Source organism: Tympanuchus pallidicinctus, unplaced genomic scaffold (genome assembly GCF_026119805.1).
Source record: "Tympanuchus pallidicinctus isolate F22 unplaced genomic scaffold, pur_lepc_1.0 scaffold3, whole genome shotgun sequence".
In the NCBI taxonomy this organism is placed as follows: Eukaryota; Metazoa; Chordata; class Aves; order Galliformes; family Phasianidae; genus Tympanuchus; species Tympanuchus pallidicinctus.
The window spans coordinates 33,036,502-33,063,603 of record NW_026294747.1 but is presented as its reverse complement, the minus strand read 5'-3'; the positions used below and the strand labels follow the sequence as shown (position 1 = coordinate 33,063,603).

The 27,102-nt window shown below is 35.1% G+C and overlaps 1 protein-coding gene across 5 annotated transcripts in view; it reads left to right on the top strand.

The window, feature by feature from the left end:
* Nucleotides 1-27,102, top strand: part of PRKD1 (protein kinase D1) — a 108,952-nt gene that overhangs the window by 65,335 nt on the left and 16,515 nt on the right. For 2 of the 5 annotated variants that reach the window (XM_052693224.1, XM_052693223.1), the window contains exons 3-10: nucleotides 4,628-4,759; nucleotides 5,480-5,640; nucleotides 8,933-8,956; nucleotides 17,001-17,211; nucleotides 18,465-18,542; nucleotides 22,235-22,439; nucleotides 25,813-25,936; nucleotides 26,710-26,787. In XM_052693224.1, the coding sequence (XP_052549184.1) occupies nucleotides 4,628-4,759; nucleotides 5,480-5,640; nucleotides 8,933-8,956; nucleotides 17,001-17,211; nucleotides 18,465-18,542; nucleotides 22,235-22,439; nucleotides 25,813-25,936; nucleotides 26,710-26,787 (1,013 nt within the window). Of the gene's footprint in view, nucleotides 1-3,290; nucleotides 3,361-4,627; nucleotides 4,760-5,479; nucleotides 5,641-8,932; nucleotides 8,957-17,000; nucleotides 17,212-18,464; nucleotides 18,543-22,234; nucleotides 22,440-25,812; nucleotides 25,937-26,709; nucleotides 26,788-27,102 lie in introns of all 5 variants that reach the window. The other 3 variants (XM_052693225.1, XM_052693226.1, XM_052693227.1) reach the window with 2 other exon arrangements.

Below are 27,102 nucleotides of genomic sequence, written 5' to 3'. Positions count from 1 at the left end.
ATAGTGAAAAGTTATTCTAAGAATTAATAGCATAATAACATCATTTAAGAACATAATATTGCAAACTTATCTACAAAGTAATTGGTTGCTCAGCATACAATAATGGGCACATTTGGAGCCCTTTCTTTTTTTAGTATGCGGTTTTACGTATAGTCTGAAAGTTGCCTTCATAGCAACAGTGTTCTGTAAAAGTATGAAGGTACCATGACATTTTTTTTGTTAAAGAAACGGTCTCCATTTAATTTGAAACATGTACATATCATTCTCTTTATCAGCAGTGCTTTTGTCTTCTCATTGCATAACACTGGAGTATTCTGAAAGTTAAAACTTTGTTTGTTAGCAGTTGTATGGAAGCATTTCTAGATGTGTAAATTTAAACAATTAAAAGTTGAAAAATTATGGAAGAAATTTAAAAAATCTATTTCATGTACTACTAGTTCTGGTGTTGCGTGCTCCAAAAATCTAAGCTGTGCTAAGTTTAGCCATAGAAAATTGAAAAAGCTGTGTTGCAGAACAATATGGGAAAGTGCAAAGAGGATAAGACTAGGTTTTTTTCAGTACCAAGAGGTTCCTCCAGAAGACTTGTTTACAATTCAGGTGATGGAATACTTGCACAGGCTGCCCAGAGGGGCTGTGAAGTCTCCTTGGAAATATTCAAAGACTATCCAAACATGGATATGGCTTTAATTGTCCCTGCTTGAACAGAGAAGGTAGAGATGACCTACAAGGTCTCTTCTAACCTGAACTATACTGTGATTCTGACTCTGTGAACTTTATATATTTATACAGATAAAAGATGTGGGCAATTTTCTAGTAAACATAATTCGTCTAAAGTAAGGTCTACACATTATAGTTTCAATGAATAGTGCTCTGAAATAACACTGTTTCCTGAGACAAAAAGCTAGACTGCTTTCTGCAAAGCTTGCTGAGAACATGTAAATTTAAGCCGAGAAAAATACTGGATTACATGAAGGATTAAAACCCAAAATGTTTTCATGCCTTTAAGCACAATAGAACATTACCAAAAGTTCAAATTAAGGGGAAGGAATGTTGGTATGTTTTCATTTAATTACTAGATTCTTTAGTACTTGTTAAAGCTTTCTTAGAATCATATAAAGAATCATATAAATGCCCTCCCCACCTTTCATTTTTGAATATTTATATTTTCAGTATAAAATGGTGTATTTTAAAGTTCCAGTTATTCAGTCAAGAGAGTCATGATGAAAAGTATTTATCTCTACTCATCTTATTTTGATAATGCAGGAAGTATTCCAGAACTTACCTTTTCAACCATTAGGCTGGTGTTCCTCATCTAGTAGTTTGACTTTAACTTCGGTTTCTTGCTGACTTGGTGGTGGTGGTGCCTGAGAGGCTTTAGGCTGGAGAGTGAGTGCCCTAGTAGCATTTTGCTGCAATGTTGATCTGCATTCCTTTGTATGCCAGCCTAGTAACCTAGTACATGGTCTGGATGCAGCAGTCTTTCATTGTTCCCTGAAATGATTTCCTGCCTTTCAATGCTTTGTACTTTGTTTCTGGTACATTTCATTCAAATGGACTCTTCATTACTAACAATTGTCTCTCCTCCCCACAGAAGTATAGTTCAGCTGCTCTTAGAGTTTGTTTTAGGTAGGCAAATTTGCCAGTCAGCTCATCATTGCTGAGATTTAACTCTAGTATGTCGTAGCAGATGTGGCAGGAGGTTGAGTACCCTGTGAAAATGATGGCCCAACTTGCCACAGACCTATTTAAATCCAGCCATAATTCAGCACAGACAATTTACTTTTCTGTCAAGGAAAAATCCCAATTCAGTAATCAGTTAAAGGCTTCAGGCAAAAATTAAACTTCAACTGAAAAGTAGTTTCTCTGAAATTTTATCATCTCTGTTTTGCTGGTTTCATTGTACAAGAAAGGAAAATATGTGGGACATTCAGATTTTAAAAATCTGTATGCAGTTTTGCATGTGTGCTCATAATCATCTCTGCATAAACTTAAAATTCCATATTTTGGGAGGTTTCTTTACATTAGATTTCTGTCTCCTAAAATTTCATTATTACTGTTACAAATGTGATATTTAGTATTACACTTATTTGTAACCCAAACTCAACAGAAGATGTAATTAAGTCATTTCTAAATCATGTTTTTTGCCTTGGGAGTAGAAAAAAAATTTATTACAGGAGCATGAACCATGATAGCATGAACCGTTCATTAATTTGCAGGAAGGTCGGAAGGTTCAGTGATAGCTTTAATGAAAAGGATATCAATTATTTCTTTGCCATTTGGGGATAGTGAAGAGAGTAGTTCAATAAAAATGAAAGTAAGGAGAATAATGACAAAATGCTTTTCATCTACTTAACAGCTTCAGATGGAACTGAATTTAAGATACAGAAAGAGAGACAAATGAAGAAATCCCTAAGGAAAACTGCCTCTGGGAGGTTTTAAATTCAAATCAGATTCTACTGTTTTCTTTTCATGGAAAGTAGTAGTTTAAGATTAAAATATTTTCAATTCATTATCTAAATTATGAAGATAAATGACAGCTACTGCTTTTTCTAAGTTTGTCTGTGTGGTTTTTTTTTTTGTTGTTGTTTTTGTTTGGTTTTTTTTGGTTTTGCACTGCTCATACTATTTGAAAAACCACCCAGTAAATCCATAAAAAGTTCCTCTCTCTTTCAACATAGTAAAGTTCCTTCACTCAGAATAGAATTTAAGTACTTGAATAGATTTGGGTAGATATTCAGGAAAGTAGGCATAAACTTCTGTACATAAATTCCTCGCTTGATTGAGGCTTATGCTATTTTTGTTTTTAAACATCACTCATATTTTAATTGTGCTTTAATAATTGCATGTATATTTTACGTATATATTCACAAATATGGTATTAAAATTCATGCATTCTTGTATTCTCCCTGGGTAGACTTGCTGACTTACTGACTTGTTAAGTAAACTTTTTGTTTTTATCTTTATGTTAAGTGCAAATTTAAACTGGAGAGACAAGTGTAAGTGTAAGTGTAACTGTACATTTCACAGTCTTGTTGGAAATATATTGGGCATGTTGTTCCAGTTTTGGTGCTGAGTAAGCTTACAGCTTTTCCATGGTCACTGCTATCTATAGAGGAGGAGAAGATAATTGCCATATTCTTCTTAAAGCTATGTGTACGCATGCTCTGCAAATTCCAGAATCAAAGTTCTTGAATAGAAAGGGCTGAGGCTCAGAACATACTTTCAATCTCTGAAGAAATCAAGCAGAGAGCTGAAGCCTCCTTGCTGAGGAGGTGTCTTTGTTATACTAGGCTGAATGACTGGAGTTCCCCAAATGCAGATGACCATGTCTTCATGTCTATATCTCAGCTAATAAACCAGGTAAGTGGAGAGAAGAGGAAGGTATGAATTACCGACATCCAAAATGATCAGTTTGTATGACTATATTTTGTTCTGATGTTTACAGATGAAGAACAAAGATGCATTTTTATATTTTAATATCAGTATATATTTTAAATTTTGAGTGCTCAGTTTTCCAAAATAGTATTCTTTGATTCTATAGAAAAAAACATATGACTGAAATGATGGTAGACTTGATGATTGACTTCATTAGTTTGCAGATTTTTGTTTTTCTTTATTAATACATGAACTGAAGGTGCTTAAGTCTTTCAGGATTTATTTCAACTGAACTATTAAAAAATTGATTTTTTTTCTCTTGACTCCACATCGGAAATGTATTTCTATTCAGGGACAGGGTATTTCTATTAACTGACTCCAGACCTGGTCCTTTCATACTGGTATCTATGAAATGGAAGCACATACTTGCTAAATCAAATGTTTAAATGACATCCTAAATAGAATCAAGTGTTTGCATACTTGCTTAATTTTTAATAACATTTGGTACATAATATTTTTCATTAGACTGGTACATTAACATAGTAAGAAAAAGAAACAATTTTAACACAGTCATCTGAAGTAGAGTTTCAGAGATGTCCACAATGTATTCTTTTTTCTTTTTCTTTCTTAAAATCGGGAAGAAAATCCCTCTGCAGGTGCTCAAACTGAATGATAACCTTTTCTCCTTCCTCTGTTCTCTATCCACTGAAATTCCATGTGTAGTTCATTTTCACATCACCTCTTTTACTCTTTGTTCTGTCTACAAGCTCTTTAGAATTGAACTGTTTTTCTGCTTGTGTATTTATTTACATTCCATTTCATAACTTTGGTTAGATTTTAGGTGCTATCATTTACATTATTATGTACATTATCTTTAAACTTCTATTAACAAAGGCATCAATTATTCAATTTAGGGAACTTAATTTGTTCAGCTTCACCAAGTTACTAGCTTTCTTCTGAGCTTATATTAAATAAAATCATAAAGTTGTGCTGCATATATGTAAAAGTAGTTTCTTTTTCCAGTGGTCTTTGTAGTGTGATGAAATGCTGAGAAATGGTATATTTACCTATATATATATACCCATATAAAATTCAGAGTTCGTTATCTTCTAGAGTTTACTCTGCATGAGTAACAAGGAAAGACATAACAACACTAATAAAAAAGGTGTTTTGTTTTGTGCAGTGATGAAAGATATGAAGCATGTTATGCCACTAGTTTTACTCCATTTTGGAATTAATCTTCTTGTTACAGCTTCTGCTACTTTTGAAGACTTTCAAATCCGACCCCATGCTCTTTTTGTTCATTCTTACCGAGCACCAGCCTTTTGTGACCATTGTGGAGAAATGCTGTGGGGACTGGTGCGCCAGGGACTCAAATGTGAAGGTAAGTTGCAGGCTGTTCAGTCTCAGGAAGGAAGTCTTCCATTACATTTTCATGCATTTGTTTCTGACGCAGCTTTCTTTTAAATTGACTAGGTAGGTAGAGACAGTTAGATCTAATGATCAAAATAATTAACAGATTAAGGAGGTATCCTTTTGACTCTCCTGAGGCCTCCTAGATACTGTAAGTGGAAGTGCAAAACAGTCTATATGTGGGTTGGTTTGTTTGCTTGCTTGCTTGAAGAGAAGCTTATCTGTGTCTTTTTTATAATAGAACAGAATGGTTTGATTGGAAGTGACCTTCCAACTGCTTGACTTCTTCAGGGCTAACCAGAAATTGAAGAATATTATTGAGAACATTATCCAAACATCTCTTGAACACTGACAGGCTTAGGGCACCAATCAACTTGCTAGGAAGCCATTACAGTGTTTAATCTTGATGGAAAAGAAATTTTTCCTAATGTCCAATCTGAATATTCTGTGGTGCAGCTTTGTGCCATTCCTTCCATGTATCTATCATTTCTATGATAGATAAAACACTGTATAGGTTTAAGTTTTCAAGAGCTCATAATGTCACTAAGAACATGTAAATATAGGAACTAAACAAGGAGAGCAGAGGAAAAAAGTTTCATCAAAAAAGGCTGTTTTTACTCACCAAAGAAAAATGTTCTTTGCTTTTCCAGGAATAAACTGTAATCAGATGGTTTTAAATTTTTCTTTTCAGGATGTGGTCTAAATTACCATAAGAGATGTGCATTTAAAATTCCTAACAACTGCAGTGGTGTACGTAAAAGGCGCCTGTCAAATGTTTCCCTAACAGGACTCAACACTATTCGGACAGTTTCTGCAGAGACATCACCCAGTGTGTCGGATGAAGCCCTTCTGGTATGCAATTCCTTAGTTACCAAGGTCATGGATAATACTGTTAAGAAACAATTATGTGCTGCAGGATTTGTTTTTGTCTGTTGGAGACTCTGGGGCTAAGAGTATGCAAATAACAAAGCTTTTCTGTGGGAAAAGGCATCATGATGTAAAAGGGAGGTCACCAGCTTAAGGTATGTGAGCTTAAGGTATGTGTCACTTCTGATACTCCCAGTAGACTCCTCCCTTAGAGAAGAATTGTGTTATTTTGAAAATCTGAAACTGCCACCCATGCTAATGTGAGAAGCTGCATCTTGATGCTCAAAACTGGATGTCTTCACTGGAATTAGATTTCACTGGAATTAGCTGAAATTTTTCTGCCATAGAACATTATGTCCATTGGTTCATGATACAGGAAAGAAGTATCAGGAGAACACTGAGACACTGCATCAAACAGAGTTTCTGTAACAGTCAAGGCTATAATGTTTTGTAAGTAACCTGTATGTACAGAATATCTCTTAGTGTTTGGAGAAAGTGAGATCTTTATCATTTCCTTAAATAAAACATTGTGGTAAGTGTAGTATGTGTGTAGAATATATGTATTTTTATGTGTAGATGTCTAAATGCAGAGCTGCAGGACACACATGCACACATACATATACAACATATTTGTTTATTCATAAATATAGTAGTTTTCCATGATGAAAAGTCTTCCGATAACAAAATGCAATGACTGAAAAAAGGTAGAATACTTGTTTTTGTCTTGGCAGTATTTTTCTTGTGATCATAATATGAAAGTTATGAATTTGCACTGTGTGTAAATGGACTCCACTTCTAAGTGAAAGTTTTGAAAACCTTAAGGTTTGAAAGAGAGGAAAGAGTTTATAAGTACACACAACAATTATCATGTTTTCCTCTCAATTAGAATATTAAACTTATTAAACTTGACATACTAAAAGGACACTATTGCAAATGGTGTAGATCTGGTGTTATATGCAGTGCCATCTATGAACCATAATTATGTACTTATGCTGATGATTATCATTAGCGTAAAGCTACTTGGAAATTAAGGTTAACATTATGAATCTGTATTTTACTTGAAAAGCTGCATAAATGAATAAGGTGCTTAAGTTCTGCAGAAACTGCAGCAACAAATCTTCATAGATTATTCATGATTCTCAGTAGGTTATTTCAAAATGCTGACTTATTCAGACCAATACCAGTGAAATGTTGAGACGAGACTGACCCTAATTCTGTTCCTGGAATTTTGATTAAAAGAGTTTTATGAGTGAGAGTCTTAGTACACTCTCTATCTGTACTCACTTCACTGTACATGATAAATTACATGATAACAATTTAAATATGAAAATACGTTCAATTATATGACTCTATTGGTTCTTATATTATTATTATTTTTTTTTTTTGCAAAGCTATACATTTTAAATGTTTAAAAAAAATAAAGCTAAGTTAAAATACAAAGAAATACAGTAAGTATCATGCATACTGCAAAACGCACTTCTCAAAGATCTTATAATCATCAGGGTAACCAAACTTTGGAATATCATGCATTTGTATAAACATATATGCATGTGCACATTCACACATATACATAGAAAGTATATTTGTAGAAAGTTACAAGGATAGGCATAAGCCTAGAAAAATGAAATAAGTGCTTTTCCAATGTCACTTTTACTTCAGGAAATCATGGTATCATTTATCATATTTTCAGATGAGATCTCAAACAAGACTTCTTCATGTGTTTTTGTTTTTGCATTGAACGTTTGAATTTTTCCACCTTTTTTAAGTCTATATAGACTTTTTTCACTTTTCCTACATCAGACCTCTTCTTTGAACTCCATTCCTTTGTTGTACTCTGAGATAAGTTTTATGGCAATTTATGATGTGAAATCAAAGCATGTATTTTGAAATGTATTTCATTATTCTGGAATCTTTGTGAATAGACAAAGAGACATTGACCGTTATCACAAAATTTTATTATACATTATTTTTATTGTATTGGCATGATTCTTGAGTCACTGACAGAAAAATATAAACTCCAGCTGAGACTAGTGAATTCAGTCAGAGATCTACCAGTTACTTAAATAGAACTAAAATAAATTTCATTTTTAACCTATTTACTAAGTGGAGTGGTAACAGTTGATAGAGAGTTGATAGTTCCTGGAGACTCTTCATAGGGGGCAAAATTATCTGAATTTTTATTTCAGTATATATATTTTTTACATTATGTGAAGGAGCTAAGACATTTTGCCGTAAATTGTAGAATTTTGGTATTTGAGAAATCTTTGAGGCATGGTAATGGGTAATGTAGTATCCTTCAACAGTTATTTGAATTATCCTTTTCTAGGGAATTGCCACAGCAGGCACAGTTTCAAAGTTTATGTCTGTCCTCATTAGCCAATAAAGCATTTCATTTGAGCTGAAAATTGACTGGGGGCTATACTTAAATGTGACTTTAAAAATAAAATAAAATCTGGGCAATATCCTTTTTTTCTTCCTAACTTCACAGTGTAAAACTCATCAAATGGATATACTAAAATTAAGTAAAACTAGGAGGGTGTAGTGTTACCCAAGTTTTTACCTATCATAGCTCAAATGCAATTCTTTTCCATTCTATTCTATAACATATCAGGGTTGCGATGAAAGTAATGTCTTCTATTTTATTATGGTGGAACACAAGATTAGAGGAGGATGGTGGTAATATGTCTGTTGGGGTTCAACCTACCCACCAACATTCCATTACACGTTGTTGCCATACAATAGACGGCAGCAGAGGGGCATTCTGACAAAAATGCATCTGGCATAAAAGTGTGGATGAAGCCAAGGTGTAGAACTGAATCCCTCTATGTGGAAAAAATGGCACCTACTGACATACATTGATGTGTGTTGAATGTTTATGGAAACTGAGCAGTGGATGTGAGCACAGTGAGATGGTGGGTTGTGCATTTCAGTAGTGGTGATGGTGGGTTATACCTCTGCTAGTGCAGAGTTTTACCAGTGCAGCATGCAGGCTCTTGATCATTGCTAGCAAAAAGGCATAGCTAATGATGGTGACTACACTGAAAAATAGTGTTTTGTAGCTGAGAATTTGCTCTATCAAATAGTGTAGTTGTGCTCTTTGTATCTGTTGTCATTTCCAAGGAAATAAATGGAAGGCATTACTTTCAGAGCAAGCTATGTAGAATTAATGTATAAAATAATAGCCTTTTCATGCTTGCTTCTAAAGTAACATTATTTTCTGTCTTTTTTCCATTATTTCTTTGGTCTATCTTTTATTCTTTCCAACTTCCTGTCTCAGTCTCCTGTTAGCCCTGGCTATGAGGTATGTACTAAATTTATTCCCTACTATACTGTCAGGAACAATCTCTTTTATTAATTATCAGCATGATTTTATGTAATCTCGAGAACTCAAGAGCATTTATTTTTTTCTTTTAGAAAGAGGGTGAGTATATCTGGTATAAAACTCCAAAGCCACTATTCCAAAGTGAAGATCATAATTCTTCTTATATTAAAGAGTAAAACTCCGCTGATATTAAAATATTTTGATATGAAAGTGACATTTTGTAATAGATGGGAAGAACATCTAAACTTCACTTTCGGAACATTGGGAATTTGCTGGAGTAATGTACAAAATAAACATCCTGAGATGAACAAACTGACCTAAAGTGGTTGCTAGCAAGCTTTTAATATCATGACACAACATAGAAGCTTTTTTCAGAATATAGTTGCATTACAAAAATCAGTCAAGGATTCTGTTTTTCTCTGGAAAATATAATTTTAAAATAATTAAAAATTTATTTTAACTGTGTACAACTGAGTCATAGCCATAAATAATAATAGTGTGTTAGTGAGAAAACAGTATATCAATTTTTTTAATGCATAATTCACATCAAAAGGATTCTTAATGGATGTTCAATATGGATTCCCTAAGGAAGCTTATTAAATGCAATAAATTTTTAAAAATTTTGGAAAATAAAATTTTGACATCTTTTCCTTGCAGCATGTATTTGATATGCAGAGGTAGAATATTGAGCTTTGGAAAATAGATAATTAATTTGAGAAATATTTTTAATGTTGAACATATCCAAACATTTATCTTTTAAAAATAAATTTCTGTGTTTTTTTTCCTCAAACATAATTATTGTAATTTTTGTTTGCCTAAGTAATGTAGAATGCCCAAGAAGTACAACTCTGTAAAACACTCACAAAACAATATAAACAAACATACATGGAATAGAGTATTTTTAATATCTAACAATTTTATTCTATGTATGTGCTATCTGAAAAATGATGATCCATACAGTCTCGGACTGTCATAAATTAATGGTAAGTGAAAGTAGTAAATACTAAAGGTGGTATTTGGGGGAAAAAAAAGTTTCTTTTTTAAAGGAAAGAATGTATTAACTAACTATATTTGTACTTTAAAACATTTATATGACACAACATTTAATTTCTGTGCTATTTATGTTTTCATTATTTTGTGACTTTTATTCATTCTTCTGGAAATGATCAATGTTGACGTGTAAATGTAATTTTATTAGATGCATTGGCGGTGATGTCTCCAGAAAAAAAATCTAGCTGAGTTTTGTGTTTAAAATAGGAACGTTCTGTCTTTGGGCCATGGGTAAATGAAGTGTTAAAAATTTTACTTATATGTTATCTTTACTTCTTAATGGAAAATCAGGAATTATTTTCTAAAAAATAGTTTTAGTTAAAAAGACTATTTGTATATCACTGACAGAATGTTGCCTGCCTGTGTATATTTATTATATGCAGGTCTGAAGCTTCTTAGCTATGTACAGAAGAGAGATTTTGTGGTGATAGGACATTGAGTCCTAGAGTCCCTGGGAGTCTGCAGTTATGGATGGCCATTTTCTCTTCTTTTCCTCATCTCTAGCTGTTGATACAGCTGCTTTTTTCTCTCATTCATTTCAAATAAGGAATCTAGTGAGCAAAAAATTCCTGCTCTACGAAACCTTCATTTTCCAGTCAGACATCTAATTTTCTCAGTTCCAGTACCTGTATGCCTCAGTAACTCAATGGACTGGAAAGAAGGAACTTTTAGGGAAGGGCTAAAGAATAGCTAGGGTGCTGCAGCTGAGAGCAGTTCTGTGCCTTATTCCAGTTGTAATCAGTAGGAGCCCTTCTCTAATGAATATAGTTGGGTTGATTAACCCAAGGGGGAAAATTAATATTTCTTCAAAAGGAGAGACTCTCAAGTTAACTCTGAATTAACACTACTCACAAATACACTTTATTCTTGTCACCCTCAAGTTTTCCTCCAGTGTTGTGCTTTAACCTGGCAGAAAACTAAACACTGCACATCTGTTTGCATGCTTCCTTCACAGTGGAGTGGAGGAGAAGATTGAAAAGTGCAAGAACTTATGGATTGAGATAAGGGCCTGCTCCTAGGAGCTTAAACTTGCAGTTTTCAGCTTGTGAACCTACATATAAGTCTCTGTAGCTTAAACTGGGGACTTGTAGATACTCTAAATAAACCCTAATAGCCTCTGTAGCCACTAGCAAATCTTTGTCAACAAAGAGCTTTTGTTTGGGGAAATCCCTGACTGCTGGAGAAGATAGCATAGTCACACAACTACTGCTGAAATTTATTAAACATTTTTTGTTACTTTGCAAAATAAGGCAGGTTACATAAAAAAACATTCATACTACCATTTGCTGCTATTGATATCTGAGCAGGAGAACGGGGTACATAATAATTTCCATCTGTGGGTAGTTTAATTTAACACTACTGAAGTCAGTTCTTTGACGTGTTTACACATTTAATATTGAAGTGTTTTTCAGACCATAGATAGCTAACTGTGGTGCTTGTGAGATTAAATCATACACTTGAGTTAAAGAGAAGAGTGCAAGAAGCATCAAAAGACAACACAGTTGATTGAATTCTAAGTGTGGTATTTCAGTGTATTTAATTGAAGATTTGTTTCCTTGAATTCACTTAATTATAGTCACATAGTTTAATTTATTAAAGAAAGTCAGCATTTGCATTGCAGCAAAGAACATAGTTCCTGTGGTGACTGATAAATATAACTTCATATATGACGCTAATTTCCTGTGAAAAATTTGTGTGTGAACATATTGTCTTTATCTTTTGCCTTCAATACAAGAAAGAAGTGCATATTTCAGCAATATATTTCCACATGAAAAATGCAACTTCATGACATCAGTTATTTTGTTGGTTTTGTTTTAATGTATACTAATTAATATACATCCTAATAAATAAACTAGATTTTTTTTCTGCTTTTAGTGCAAGCACTTCAAAAATGTAGGAATACCATAATTTTTTGGTTGGCTGTCTTGGTGTTATGCACAGGGATAATATCACAGAGCTTTTTAGATACTGGGCCTGCAAAAGAGAAGCACTTGTCTGTGAACGGTTTTGAAAAATTACTCATTTAGGGGAGCTTGGGATGTGCAGTTTGTTCTTGTTCAGGACAAATTTATTTGAATGTGTTTCCACAAGCATAATTTACAGTAAGACATTCAAATGTCAAAATTCAGTAATGATTTTTCTGAGTGTTATAGCACATGAAACTCTTCAGTGAAGTTCTTCCGGAAACTCTGGGACATTTTTTTTAGTACTTTTTGAAGCCTTTTAATAAAAAGTTGGACAATCAGCAATTACATTTTAGGCTTTGTGCAATTGGATGTGTTACATTTTAGGCTTTGTGCAATTGGATTGTAGGGCTGTTAAATCCTAAAATCATAAAATTGCTCAGGTTGGAAAGGACCTTAAAGATCATAAAGTCCAACTGCAACCTAATCATACTACCCTAACTCTAACAACCCTCTGCTAAATCATGTCCCTGAGCACCACATCCAAACGGTTTTTTGAGGCCATTTCCTTTCGTCCTATCACCTATCACTAGTGAGAGGAGGCCAACCCTGCTTTCACTGTGAGCGCCTTTCAGGTATTGGAAGAGAGCAATGAGATCTCCCCTCAGCCTCCTCTTCCCCAAACTAAACAGTCCTAGTTCCTTTTTTTTGCACCTTGTAGGGAATATTCTCCAAGCTCTTTATAAGCCTTGTTGCCTTTCTTTGAATCTGCTCCAGCTCCTTAATGTTCTTCCTGAATTGACATGCCCAAAACTGAACAGAGCACTCGAGGTGAGACCTCACCAGTGCCAAGTACAGGAGCAAGATTACTTCCCTGGTGCTGCTCACTACATAATTTCTGATACAAGCCAGGATGCCACAGGCCACCTGGGCACACTGCTGGCTCATATTCAGCTGACTGTCCTAATGTAGGCAAATAGTTTTCTTCTTGAGTAGCTTTTAACAAAGTCTAACAAATGATATACAGTTTCAGGACATTCCAAAAATCTGAAGAGATTGATCAAGAATGAGGGGCAAGGGATCAGCTAAAGAAAGTAAGCAATATGTAGAATGGAGTGTCGGGGAACAGCTTGGCACTTCTCCATTCTTGAAAGAGAGAAAGAAAGCCTCATCTGTTTTTTGTTTTTTTTTGTTTTGTTTTGTTTTGTTTTGTTTTTTCTAAAATAAGAAATAAGCAAGTACTAGGTTCTGATATTTTCATAACTCAAGGCAATACTGGATCAATTCACTGGCTCGATTGAACATCCATGAAGTTAAATAATTTCACATGTTCCTTTGTTTTTGTTGTCACTTGGAAGATAATATTCTAATCTGTTAAAATATAGATTACCTTGCTAGCGTGATTGTTAGAAGGACTGTTTAGTGTTTGGAGCAGTGCAGGCTGTTAGTTTCCATGGTGTAATCCAGTTAAGCAATCATTTCCTGGGAAGTTTCCAGAGTTGCTGAGTCAGTAGTCTGGCTCACTACCAGGAAAAGCTAATTTATCTTTCTAACAAATCAGGCTCACCAGCAAAAAAGAAGGTGCTTTTGTGCAAGAGTCTTGCTTTTACTATGAAAATAGTGTAGTTCCTGTTTTCCTTTTAGGAATTTTAAATTATGGTATCTGCCTGATGCTGGATGGTGGAAATTAAAGTTAAGGGATGTTGAAAACTATTTTGGAAGGTATTGGGAGGAGAAGATCATGACCTGTAAATTTAGATGGTTCTCCTAAGCAGTCAGTCCCTGGCGTTGTGGAGTGACCTTTGTGTTTCATGCCATCCAACTTCCCTGCACTTGCTACCCGACGGAAGCAGATTTTATGTTGCCTCTGTTGGAAGAGGAAAGAGTGCCAATCCATGGGATTAGGCCAGGAAGGGAAAATATTGCCTCTCTCAGTTTATCATACTGGTACCTAAAGTTAGTCTCAGTACATTTCAGCAGCACTCCTGAAGTTTCCAAAACCTGCTAGCTATTTGGTGAGTAAAGGCAAGCCAAGTCAACTTTCTGAAGTCCTTTGAGGAAAGATTTTATCAGTATTCAATTGCTAAAATAATTTTTCATTCAACAATAATGTTGAAAACAAAACCTAGTACAACAATACAAAGTAGATTTCATTTATGTAGATGGTACTAATTGGTGATTTTAGCAAGAGCATGTTAGGAGACATTTGGATTGCTTATGTTTCAAAAAACCGTAAGATTGTCAAGAAATCGCTTAGCAAGCTGAAATATTGATTTTTTGCAACAACATAAAAGTAAACAATATAACTCTCCTTAGAAAATTTTACTTCTCTCCATCAGTTTTGTTTTGTGAAAATACATTTTAATTGTGTCACCACATTAAAATTCCACCAATGTCCATTTGAAGACAAAGACATCAAATTTTGTGACTAATATCTTAGATAGCTCTGTTGAGTTTATGGGGCAAGGTGTTTATAGTGTCACTGGGGGATCTGCAGGGGTAGGTTTTGTGAGATTAGGGTTAAGACAAATCTTTAAAGAATTATTTAAAAATAATATATTTCCGTTAAAAATATAATACATCAGATAGGACAACAGTTTTAGTCTTGTGCATGCCTGACTATGGCATGGGGTTGAGGATGAGTGACTGTTTTAAGGCACTGCACTAAGACTGCTGTGGTATCAATCTAGTGCAAGGTGTTGCACTTGGGCTGGGACACTCCCAGGTATTTATACAGATTGAGGAAAGAACTCTTTGAGGGCAGCTCTGGGGAGAAGGACTCAAGGGTGCTGGTAGATGAGAAGCTGAACATGAGCCAGCTGTGTGCACTTGCAACCTGGAAGGCCAATTATATCCTGGACTGAATTAAAAAAGAGGTGGCCAGCAGGAAGAGGAAGGTGATTGTCCCCCTCTACTCAGCTCTTGTGAGGCTCCATCTGGAGTATTGCTGGGGACCTGGGGCCCCCAGCACAAGAAGGATGCAGAGCTCCTGGAACAGGTCCAGAGGAGGGCCAATAAGATCTTGATCCAGATCAGAGATCTGGAGCACATCTCTTATGAAGAAAGATTGAGGGAACTGGGCTTGTTTAGCTTGGAGATGAGAAAGAGACCTCACTGTGATCTTCCAGTACTTGAAAGCAGCGTATAAACAGGAGGGGAAATGACTGTTTACATGGATCGATAGCAATAGGGCAAGGGGGCATGGTTTTAAACTAAGACAGGGGAGGTTTAGGTTAGATATTAGGAGGAAGTTTTTCATGCATAGGGTGGTGACACACTGGAACAGGTTGCCACAGGAGGTTGTGGATGCCCCATCCCTGCAGGCATTCAAGGCCAGGCTGGATGTGGCTCTGGGCAGCCTGGTCTAGGGATTGGTGATCCTGCCCAGGGCAGGGGCTTGAAACAAGATGGTCTTTGAGGTACTTTTCAACCCAGGTCATTCTATGATTCTATGAGTATTACTAACTGATCAATATTAAACAATTTTAATCCTAAACTGAAGCTGGTTTTTTTGTATGTATAGGTGCATTACAGAGCCTAGAGATGGAAGGCTCAGGAAGGAAGTAAACATGTAACATCAAAGCATGAACTTGTACATTTTCTGTTATTATATGTGGTGAAGAGAAGACAGACACTTTCCTACACTTATTTCAAACTAACTTGCTTATGGTGAATATATGCACGTGGTTCATACAGTGTATTTTGCATATTTCTCCTTGACTGACAGGCCTGCATTTATACACTGAATAAGTGTGAAGCTGGCATTGTTGTCAAATAGTAGGGAAGCTCTAATGTTCAACAAATCTATTGCATGTGCTTCTTTGGAAAGAGATAGTTATGCAATAATTATGCAAAAGAAAAGAAATTGGTCTTTATAGTAAGAAACCCATCTGGTTTTTGTAAGAATTATCTTTCTGTTTCTTTGACAAATATGCTGTGAAGACAAGGCTAAAACTCCTCAGGTTTGTTTACCACCAAAATGGCATACAAATCTCCCCTTGCTCCAAGGTTCTCAGACAGAAGCATACAGAAATTGACTTATATTTTAGTGAGCAGGAAATAATAATTGGTCTCTAAGGATGACAGCTTTGTTGTAACATTATTAGTTTGAAGGAAAATAGTTTTCCAAGTTAGGCCAATCCAAAGTTTCAGCTTCTGCAGCCTTTGACTAGTAGAGGCCAAATAGAGAATGGCTCATTTTCTAGCCTTTAATTTCCTGAACATATTTTTTCAACAAGCAAGAAAATGATGAATTTTAAAAGATTAAGTTGCATCTTGTTACTGTATTTTTCTTTTCCATGTTAACTGTGGGTGTAGTTTGTTCCTCAAGGCAGCTCTTAGGAGTACACAGTTTTTTGAGTCCATAATTTTCTGTGTTATTTACCATATTTACATCTAAATGTATTTAGCAGAAAAATATGGTAACTTATTTCATTCAGGAATTTTTTTATTCTATTTCTTAGAGAAAGCGTGTCTCAATTCATGTGTATTTATAGAGAGAAATATAAATACCTGTTCTGATTTGTCAGGCATAATCTGAATGTGATAAGGTTAGCAATAGCAAAAGTTATAAGTAAAGTGGATGAGAGATACTGATCTGCTTTTTATCAAAAACCTGCATGTGCATAGATCAAGATAACAATTTCCTTAATGTTTGTACAAAAGTAGTTTTTCAAAGTTACCTTTGTATAAATCAGGAAATAGGAGAGAAGGAAAAAAATGGTTCTTGTTTTACTCAGAACCAAAAAAATGTTTTTCTGAGAAATTTTTTATGAATCTTTTCATTTTTATAAAAATCTGTTTTTAAATTGAAAATCAACAACAGCAACACAGATTTATCCACATTGTGAAATGTATGATGCTAGTGTTAGCAAACATATTATTTGATACCATTCTAAGTTTTTAAAAACAATCTCAGGCAGGGATATGTTGCATATTCTGTTAGTGTTTAAAAGCAAAGTATGCTTTTTATGACAGATAATTTAATATTTGTGAGGCATATGTATATTATGCTATTAAAAATGAATAAATCATTATTTATTTTAAATGTCCTTTTATGTATTTCACAGCAAAAAACGCCGTCAGAATCATTCACTGGGCGAGAGAAGAGATCAAATTCACAATCCTACATTGGACGACCTATTCAGCTCGACAAGATCCTACTTTCTAAGGTTAAAGTGCCTCACACATTTGTCATCCACTCTTACACACGGCCAACAGTTTGCCAGTACTGTAAGAAACTTCTCAAAGGGCTTTTTAGACAGGGTTTGCAGTGTAAAGGTAAGTAAACTTTCTTTAGGTATATAAAAGCTAAGCATAATAAAATTAGTAAATTAACATTTGAGTAACTGATATGTAGGTTCACTCAGGATTTCTTTACCGAAGTGTCCATATGTAGTCACATGATCAATTACACTGGATTATGCTGGGATCAGAATTACACTAGTTCTTCAAGAGCTGGCTGCATGCTATTTATTATTACTCTGTGGTATAGCTGAGGTACCTTACATCTTTGTCACTAAGGTGTAGATTATTTTGTTTGTCACTAGGTGATAGTGTGCTCATGGGCAGTTACAGCAGAATAGTTAACACGTAGAACCATATTCTTAATCTTCATTGTTTTCTATCTGCAAGTTTTTGTGCTTTGATTATAGCATGTACATTCTTCTCAGCAGTTAGAAGTTTGAGGGGAATTCTAGTGGAAGTAAAACAATAAGGTCTTATATGAGAATTAAAAATAAAAATAAATAAATAAATAAAAAACCAGAAACAGAAAAAAACTTGTTGGCACTGCAGTCTCTTGGTTGGTTTTTGAATCAATCTGAAGTTAAATAATTACAAGGATAGAGGCATCTCTAATGTATTTTTTCCTTCCAGACTTTGCTTTTCAAGCTCTTTTAATAAATTACAGCTCTGAGTTCAAGTAAAATGTGTTCCATAAGCCAAAAGAAAATAATTGAAATGACATCTAATAAAGTGCCATTTACAGATGTGAAGAATGTAGAAGTAGACAGTAGTAAAAATATCTGTGAATGAGGGCCTTCACTTAAAACTGTCTAGAAGTTGCTTGATGATGCAAAGAGCAAGTATTCCTCATGTAAAATTGCTAGCTAAGGTTCTGCTTCTTCAGTTTTCTTTTGTATTTGATATGTAGTCAAATGTCTAAGCTGAAGTGGATGTGCTGCAGCCTGATCTGCTTCTTGTAGTAGAAAAGTATCTTTGGTTTTTCAGCCAAGTGCACAGGTATCCAACTTGCTCCCCAAGATCAGTGTAGCACATGGTGCAGTGAAAGCTTCCTGCCATTGCTGTAAGCACTGCTTTCCTTCTCTGTGGGAGGCTGTTGGTGTGTTCATCCTGTCTGCTGTACTGGCAAATGGCATGTGGCCAGACTAGTTCTCTCTGATCATGTTAAGTTAACTTTGTGCTAGTGAAATGATTGAGCTTGACAGTTATAGGTTATTGCAGGAAAAAGAAATGAAACTGTGGCAGTGAAAAAGACAAATAATTATATTATGTTCCTTTTCTCTTGCCAGACTGTAGGTTCAATTGTCACAAGCGCTGTGCTCCTAAAGTACCAAATAACTGCCTGGGGGAAGTTGCCATTAATGGAGGTAAGTTACTTTAACAATTGTTTCTGGCCTTGTTTAAACCACGAGTTAGATAACAGAGAAGTGTAAAGCCTATGTGTACAAAGACATCTTTTTCCACTGCTTGGGAGTAGCCTTTCCACTAAGATATTTCTTGTATTGGAGATGAAGTGTGGGAGGAACCTTATAAATAGTTCATACATTACCATTTTGGAGCACAGATCTTCAAAATGCAGCGCTGAGAGGCAGGCTCAACCATGCCACGGGGGTGGCTTCAGCAGCAAAACTTCTCGGTGATCGTTGCTCACAGAATGCCAAAGTAAATTGAAGAGCCAAATCCATGAGAAGAAGGCTTTCATGCAGTAGATAAAAACACAAAATTGGTTTTTAATTTGAGAAGGGAAGAAGTTTGTTTGTTTTGGGATAATCTTCCAGAGAAGGAACTGTATACTGGGAGAACTTTGAAGGCCATTTGGGATAAAACTAATCGTATCAGTTGCCAGAATTGAAAGCTTGATTATCTACAGAATTTCCCATATATGTGCTGTCAGTTTTGTGTCAACTATAGAAATGTATGGCTAGGCTTGATGGACAGTACTGGAGAAAAAAAGGGTTTTTGTAGATGAGTTGTTGATTGTCTTGAAAATATCACTTTTCTTTGTGATAAAGGAATGAGAAGTGTGGTAAATTGTTCAGTGTCTAATGCATATTATCATATTGTCAGCCTAAACTGCATCTGAGGTTGAGAAGGTTTTGCTTCATTAGATATCCTTTTTCAATCTTTAAACCAATGATTTTCTTTATTGAAAAGGTGCCAACAATACTAAAATCAAAAGTGTTAAGTAATTTTTCATATTTGTGTGACTATATTACTGCAAAGTTTTTTCTGTTTAATGGCAATTAACATAGGCAAAAACATTTTAGATGCTGAATATCCTGACTTTTGGGAATATTGATGTGGTTCTCCAAGTGCATATCCACTGTCGTACACCTCAAATTTAGCTCTTGGAATCTCCAGTGTTTTTTAATAGTACATAGAATCACATGGGTTGGAAAGGACCTCAAGAGACCATTGAGTCCAACCCCCCTTCCATAAGCAGGGCACCTACAATGGGTCACGCAGGTAGGCATCCAGAGGAGTCTTGAGTATCTCCTTAGGATGCTCCACAACATCTCTGGGTAACCTGTTCCATCACACTTACTGTAAAGAAGTTCTTCCACATGGTAATATGGAACTTAAATTTGCACCTCTTGTACCTCTCTTAACCATTACTTGTCCCATAACTTGCTTATGGAGAGGGGTAGACTTAGTTTCAAATCCAAAAGCTAAAAATGTGCTAAACTCATTGATAACAGTATGGAGTTTTCCATGTAGAAATCTTGAGTAGCTTAGAAAAATCCTTTTTATGCATCTTCCAATCTTGTATACATCTTCCTTTTTTAAGTTTATAAATAGTTGTGAGCAGAGATTTGCAGAGCCAGAGGAAGTCACTAAGTCTGCTTATAGATGATAAAATTTCTACTGCATGCATTTTAGGTGTGATTTTAGAGGACAGTGCAAAATAGGATTGATCAGAAGTGTTAAGGTGGAAAAGCAGGACTTATTTCTGGACAGCTAGACTAAATGAAAAAAATTTGCATTTGTTTCTCTGTCACTCTTTTGATTTCCCACTCTTCGTCTCAGACAGCTGTACTTCATTCCTTCAACACAATCTTTATCCCCTCCATGCCTTTGCCTGACAAATAACACACTATTTTTTGTTTGCTTTCCTCCAACCACGAATCTGACGGCAGACTAATGAGATGTAATGCTTTCTCTGAGGAAAAACTAAGTGAGGGAAGCTTGTACAAAGCCATTAAGGGGTGAGAGTGCTTACTCCATGCAGTATTTTAGAAAGCACTAAACTTCTTTTTGTGTAACTCTGCAGAATTAGTTCTTAGGTCCTTGGAGCTCTCTGCTGTAAAAATTCTAGAACTTGGCTTTTCCTCACCAATTTCCATAAAGTAGTATCCATAGCATTATAGTATAACTCTTAACTTTGTGTCTAAATGAATGACATGGGGTCCTTAGACTTTTCATAGGCAATTTCATTCTGGTGTCTCATTTCTATTCTTACAGAAATTTGGTTCACATTAATTTCCATCTTACTAAATAAAATACCGTATCTGCCACTCTTTCCATCTGCTGTGTGATGCATCTTCCCCAAAATAGTAAGTGAAGGAAGAGCTGAAGCAATAAAATTTCAAGCATGGTCTCATTAATATATACATTAAACACTAAATGTGGGAGGATATTTTTAACTGGCTGTGGGTTTATTAAAAATAGAGATATAAAGCCATGCTGTATGAATAGCAAAAAGGGAGTCCTGAACTGTGAAATATCATTCATGGCTGGATGACTGTTTCAGCTAGAAATTAAGTATAATGTGTCTCTTAGTCATACATCAGAAACTTATATATAAACATTTGAAAACTACTGTGTATGGAAACAAATGTTTCAGCCATACACTTCCAGTTCCAGTGAAATGCCATCAGTTCAAATCATTTTTCCAGCAGTCATCTCAATGCTCTTATTGTTTTGGAGCATCCCCTGTTTTGACTGTCAAGAACTTGCCTACACAAAATTTGGTGAAAATTTCTTAGTGAGAACATTTGATATCTTCCTGTGATTAGACTTTGTGTAAAATTCCTGTCCATGAGTATCTGAGTGGGTCCTGAGACAGTGCAAATTATCCAGAAAAATAAAGTTTTTATATCTGACAGAATTTATAATTTTGACTTTTTTCATTGGTTTCTTTTTTCATTGTTGATTTTCTGTGGGTTTTTTTCTTTTTTGTAATGAAGCCTTTAGCTAAGTAATTTTTTTCTCTTTTTCAGTCTTCCAGATTAATCCATTTGCAAGCAAGAGTACAGTAAAAAGTTGTTTCTTTGATCTTGCCTATGCAAATTTAATAACAAATGAGAAAGTTTAACATTATTTGAACATGCACTTCTTTAATATATTTATACTGTTTATATTATGCACTGTGTGCTAAAACTTAAAGCATCATTGTTTTTTCAGTACTATATTACAGAGAGCTATTTTATATTAATTAAATATTTCCTTCTTAAGGGCAGGGAATGTCATTTCATTAGAATGGATTACTGTCCATATTGTACAGTCTTCATAGGAAGCACCGGTGCAAAGGAAATACATTTTCTGCACAAATAAATAATTCACATTATAAATAATCATCTTGGGAGTTGTTTCAATAGTTCATCATCATGTCACCATCATATTACAAAATTTTTAGTTTTGAAATTTCTGCTTTTCTAGCATCAGTTTGCAGCTGTAGCCTGCCAACAGCCATCAAGTCAGTGCACAACATTCAAGCTGCATGGAAAATCTGCCAGAAGATCTCAGAAATAAAACTCATGTGTATAGAATGTTTGAATAGAAGTCTATGGATAAGAAATTCTGCCTTGGCTTTGGTAGCTTTTTAGTAGAAAGTTGTAGTTCTGAAAATACTCCAGTTTAATGTGTTTCCAGTTTTCTGTAGTGATTTTCGAAATGGTTGGTTAAAGATCACCTTCACCATTACACACTGAATGCATAGAGACTCAGACAGTAGAATTCCAGAAAGAACCTGGGTTTTTCTGAAGCTTAAAATACGTTAGGATGTTGTGGTTGGAGTATTGTATGTGTTCAGATAATAATTCAAGAAATAATATTCCAGATCTCCTTAGTCCTGGGGCTGAGTCTGATGTGGTCATGGAAGAAGGGAGTGACGACAATGACAGTGAAAGAAACAGCAGTTTTATAGATGACATGGAAGAATCTATAGCTCATGACTCTGAGATTTCAATGACGGGATGCCATAGTGACAATGGGGAAATGCAGGATCCTGATCCAGATCATGATGAGTCTAACAGGATGATCAGGTGAACCTTCCATCTTCTTTTGTATTTATTTGTTATGCCTTATATTATGCCTAAGACTGAAGGAGAAATCTAAATGAACTGCATTCTCACTCATTCAGGATGGAGAGAGTTAGTGATATGTGATGGTTCTGAAATTATGATGAGATTATTTCCTCCACTAGGATTTTAAAAGGAATTTAAATGTAATTGTCAAGCTGAAATTTTGTTCAAAAGATTGTATTTTTTACATATCTGCTCTTTTCTGAAAATTATGTTGTTGAACTTCATTTGTAAATCAGCAACAGAGAATATTTTTTAAAATGTGTTTATTTTCCCAAACATTTTTTCCCACCTGGAAGTGAAATACTTGGCTATATAGATGAAAGCCAAACAAAACAAAACAAAACAAAAAAACCCTGTGCAATTGACTATGATATAATTGGCCTTAGGTGTATTGCTTGCATTTTCATATATCTTCAGAAAGAAGGAACTCTTAACAAACTATGAGTTTCAAGAAAATTACAAAATAAATCAGTGTTTTGAAATGACCAATCAGAAGAAAAAAAGGAATTAAATTGTGCGATTTACTGTAGAAATGTCTGAGGAGAAGAAAAAAATCATTTTTGCTTATTAGAACTGCAGAGTACTAGAGAAAAAAAGTAGAGATTGATTGTCAGTGAACCAAAAATGTATTAAGGTCTTGTCTTCTCGTTTCTTTGGAGCAAGGATTCTTTACTTTGAAGAACAATTATAGGATATTTTTTCTTCATGAATGCCAGTTTAACCTGCAGTTCCTCTTATTTTGCATACTAGGAATCTTTTCCTGAAGCATGTTCCCCTAAATTCTCTTTCACTGACACAAACATTTTGCTCTAATTGAAAGTTATCCATTTCAGCAATTAGCAGTTTTACTATCAGCAGCAGCAAGCTGTAAACATATTCTTCTGCATAAGTACTTATGTATAGACATGTATCATTAGAATATAAGCATCTGCTTTTTATCACAAAATTCAATGTTGTAATATCATCTTGAATGTCTAAGTCACATTGCATGGATGGCATACTGAGTTCTTTAAAATAGAGATTCTGAATTATCTACAGATAAACCACTTACTTGTTTTACATAGTTGAGGGGCATCCCTGAAGTTCCAGAAATACCTTCCACTGACTACATACGTCACAAAGACCTAATAACGTTATTTGATAGAGCAAATTCTCAGCTACGAACTTCTATTTTTCAACATAATCACCACCCTTAGCTATGCATTTTTATCAGTGAAGAACAAGAGCCTGCACACCTATAAAAACACTTTCCGACACTTTTAAAAATCTGCACCAGTGGAAGTGACCTGCAGATTCACAGCTGCTATGATTGTGCTGTTGCTAGGAAGATGTCACCCACACAGCCCATTTTTTATTGGCCTGAACAGATAGAAGTAAAAATGCTCCAATTCTGAACTATATGAGGGGTGTGGTAGGATAATCCAGCCAATATTGGTCCATGGTCTTCCAAATGGCATAGGGCCTGCTGTAAAACGAGAAAGGATGTCTTATTTTCTGGCTGGAGTCTGGAAGTTCAAACCTTCAACTTAGATAGTGTTGTGATGTAGAGCTCAAAGTTGATGGTTTGTCTGGGTTCCAGGAAATCCAGAACAGTCACACATTTCCTATTCCAAAAGATAGTGTACATCATTTTACCCTCTGAGGATTGCATTGATCTTTTCCTCTGATGAGGAATTTATGTGTTGCCATTCCATGGACTGCCATTTTTACTTTTTACTCATAGTGGTGACACCATGTTTAATCATTGGCAATGATGTGATCCAGGAAACTGTCACCTTCAACCTCAAACTGGTCCAGTAGATCTTGGTGAACTTTCATGGGGTATTGTTCACAGGACCCACCTGGCACAAACTTTGTGATATTTCAACATTGTTACTATTGTTTACAACACTGAAGCTGATATTCAGCTCTGTATACAGTTCCCTGAACATAATCTGCCAATTTGCAGGAATTAGCAGATCAAGACGCTCTTCATTTCATCATGTGACAGCTGTACATGGCTGTCCAGAATATGACTTGTTTCTCATGTTGCTGTTACCACTGCTGAAATGCACCACTCACCATCTCACTGTGCTCACATCCTCTGTTTAGTCTCTGTAAATGTTCAGCAAACGCTGATGAATGTGAATGGGTGTTATCTTTTCTGCAAAGAAAAACTCATTTCCTCACCTTTGCTTCATCAACACTTCCATGTCAGATGCCATTTTGTCCCAGTGTCCCTCTGCTGCTATCTGTCATATGGCAACAAAATGTAACAGAATATTGGTGGGCAGGCTCAGCCTTTATCTCCATATTACTACCAACCTCCTCTGATATTTTGCTGCAACATAATAAAATAGGAGATATTACTTTCAGAGCAGCCCTCATATTTATAAGAGTATTTGCCATGTTCATGAATTATTTTTCAGAGGTCTATAAAAGGAAAATAAAAACGGAAATTTCTTTGACAAGAATATGTACATGCAGCCTGTCTGATCACAGCATGAACTCAGTGCAGTTTTCATGTAGGATGCAGAATCTCAAATTCTGCCAGAAATGACTAAGCATTTATGTTTAGGATTTAAGAAGATGATGAAGCAGATGATTCCATTATGCTGAGTCTGCTCTAGTAATCGTTAACTCCATTTGGCTTTGTTATTTCATAAATCTCTTCAACGAGATGTTCCATGTTTTATCTGATTGTGCTACCAGGCATACTGTCAAGTTCCCATGACTTCCTGAGTTACTGTGCTGAGCACTGGAAGTTTTCAGCATGCATACCCAAGTACAGGGCAGTAACACTTTGCTTAAAGTCTTTGAAGATAAACTGCATTATCCTAAACCTCCTTCTGTGAGAGGTTCGTGCAGATTCTCTGCTGTATGCTAGCAGTGTATGCACAGCTAGTTGACACATTTTCTACTGTAAACTGTCATAATTCCACAGTGTGTGTGAACCCAAGAAAGATCACAGGACAGTAATCTGATGGGCAATGCTTACTTTATGAGAGATTCTAGATCAAGTGATGCTCTGAATCATGCATAGCATATGCTTGCGCTATTTCTTCCCAACTCTAGTTGAGGCCCTAGTCATTTGCCCATCATCTTAGCTATCTTGGGGAATATTTTGTGTATGTTGTGTATGTAAACTTTCTATTGGTCTCTGACTTCCTCCTGTTGTGGTATTACAGTTTTTTTCCCTTTGTACTCTCAAGATACTTGGACTGACGAAACAAAATAGTGTCTGGTCCAGGTCTGTTAGAGGCTACAGGTGTTAATGTACATATAAAAAACATTTTTTCTATTTGTCTAAAATTGTCCTCTTTTAAAAAGACTTTACTGATTTATTCTTAAGCCCTTCAACCAGCAACAATATTCCATTAATGAGAGTGGTACAGTCTGTGAAGCACACAAAAAGGAGAAGCAGCACAGTAATGAAAGAAGGTTGGATGGTTCACTATACCAGCAAGGACACACTGGTAAGAAATATTAAGGAAGACGTTACTTCACATGCTATATAACTGTTCAGAATGAAAATTCTAATAGTACATTAATAATTTAAAGTCACTCTTATATGCCATTTTTACAACATCTGTATTTCCCATAGTACTAAATCTGTGGCAGAGATTGTAAGAAAGTATTTCACCGTACTAGGTGAAAACACACAGTAGTATCTGAATCTGTGAGTTGCATTATCACAGACCAAATATGAAGACATTCTGAAGAAAGTAAAAAAAAAATTAACAATTTAGAGGTTCTGGAAAGTATCTTTATCTTCCAGCTACTGTTTCCTAGATATCTTACTGTTAGGTGAGTTTATACTTTTGTAAAATAAAGGTATCAATAATAATAATAATAAGTTGTTTTCATTCAGACCTGCAAAAACAGGAATCAGAATGTCAGTATAGGCCTTCTAAAGTGAGCTACTACCAATAGAAAAAGAAAGTTGATTTATTTTATTAACACAACTGCTGAGTGTAACCTTGGGACTATAATGACATGTTAAACTTCCAAAACATGGACTAGTTGAACAGAGCTACATTAGTACAATAAAAGATGAACTTATAAAACCTTAACTCAAACATAAAGGCCTCATAAAATTTTTGTAATTTATCCTTCCCAGTTCATCCCTTCAGATGAAAACGTAAACTTTTGGAAATGGTGCATTTCAGAAAAGAGCATTTCTTTAATTTTCTTGAAATTTTCTTCTTGAAAATTGGTAGAAAAAATTTCCCCTTATTTTTCTTTGCAGAGAAAGCGACACTATTGGAGACTAGACAGCAAATGTATTACTCTTTTTCAAAATGATACTGGAAGTAAATATTATAAGGTAAGGAATATTTTTCAATTTCTTTTTCTGCTATCAAAAAGTAATGACTGGAGTGAATTGCTGAATAAATAAATACTAAAGCTGCATTAACAGCACAACTTGGAACTGTTTGTTTTCGTTACCTTACTTGCATATGTGGGTATTGCATTTCACAAGCAAGTGTCAAATCAGAAAAGTGTTATTATTATGTTACGTTATATGTTATGCAAATGAAAAGTTTTATATTGGGGCAATTCACTACGAGTGACAAATTTTGCCAAGAAGCTCATCTGACATTCTGTTGTTCATTATATAAATTGTTTCCAAACAATAAAG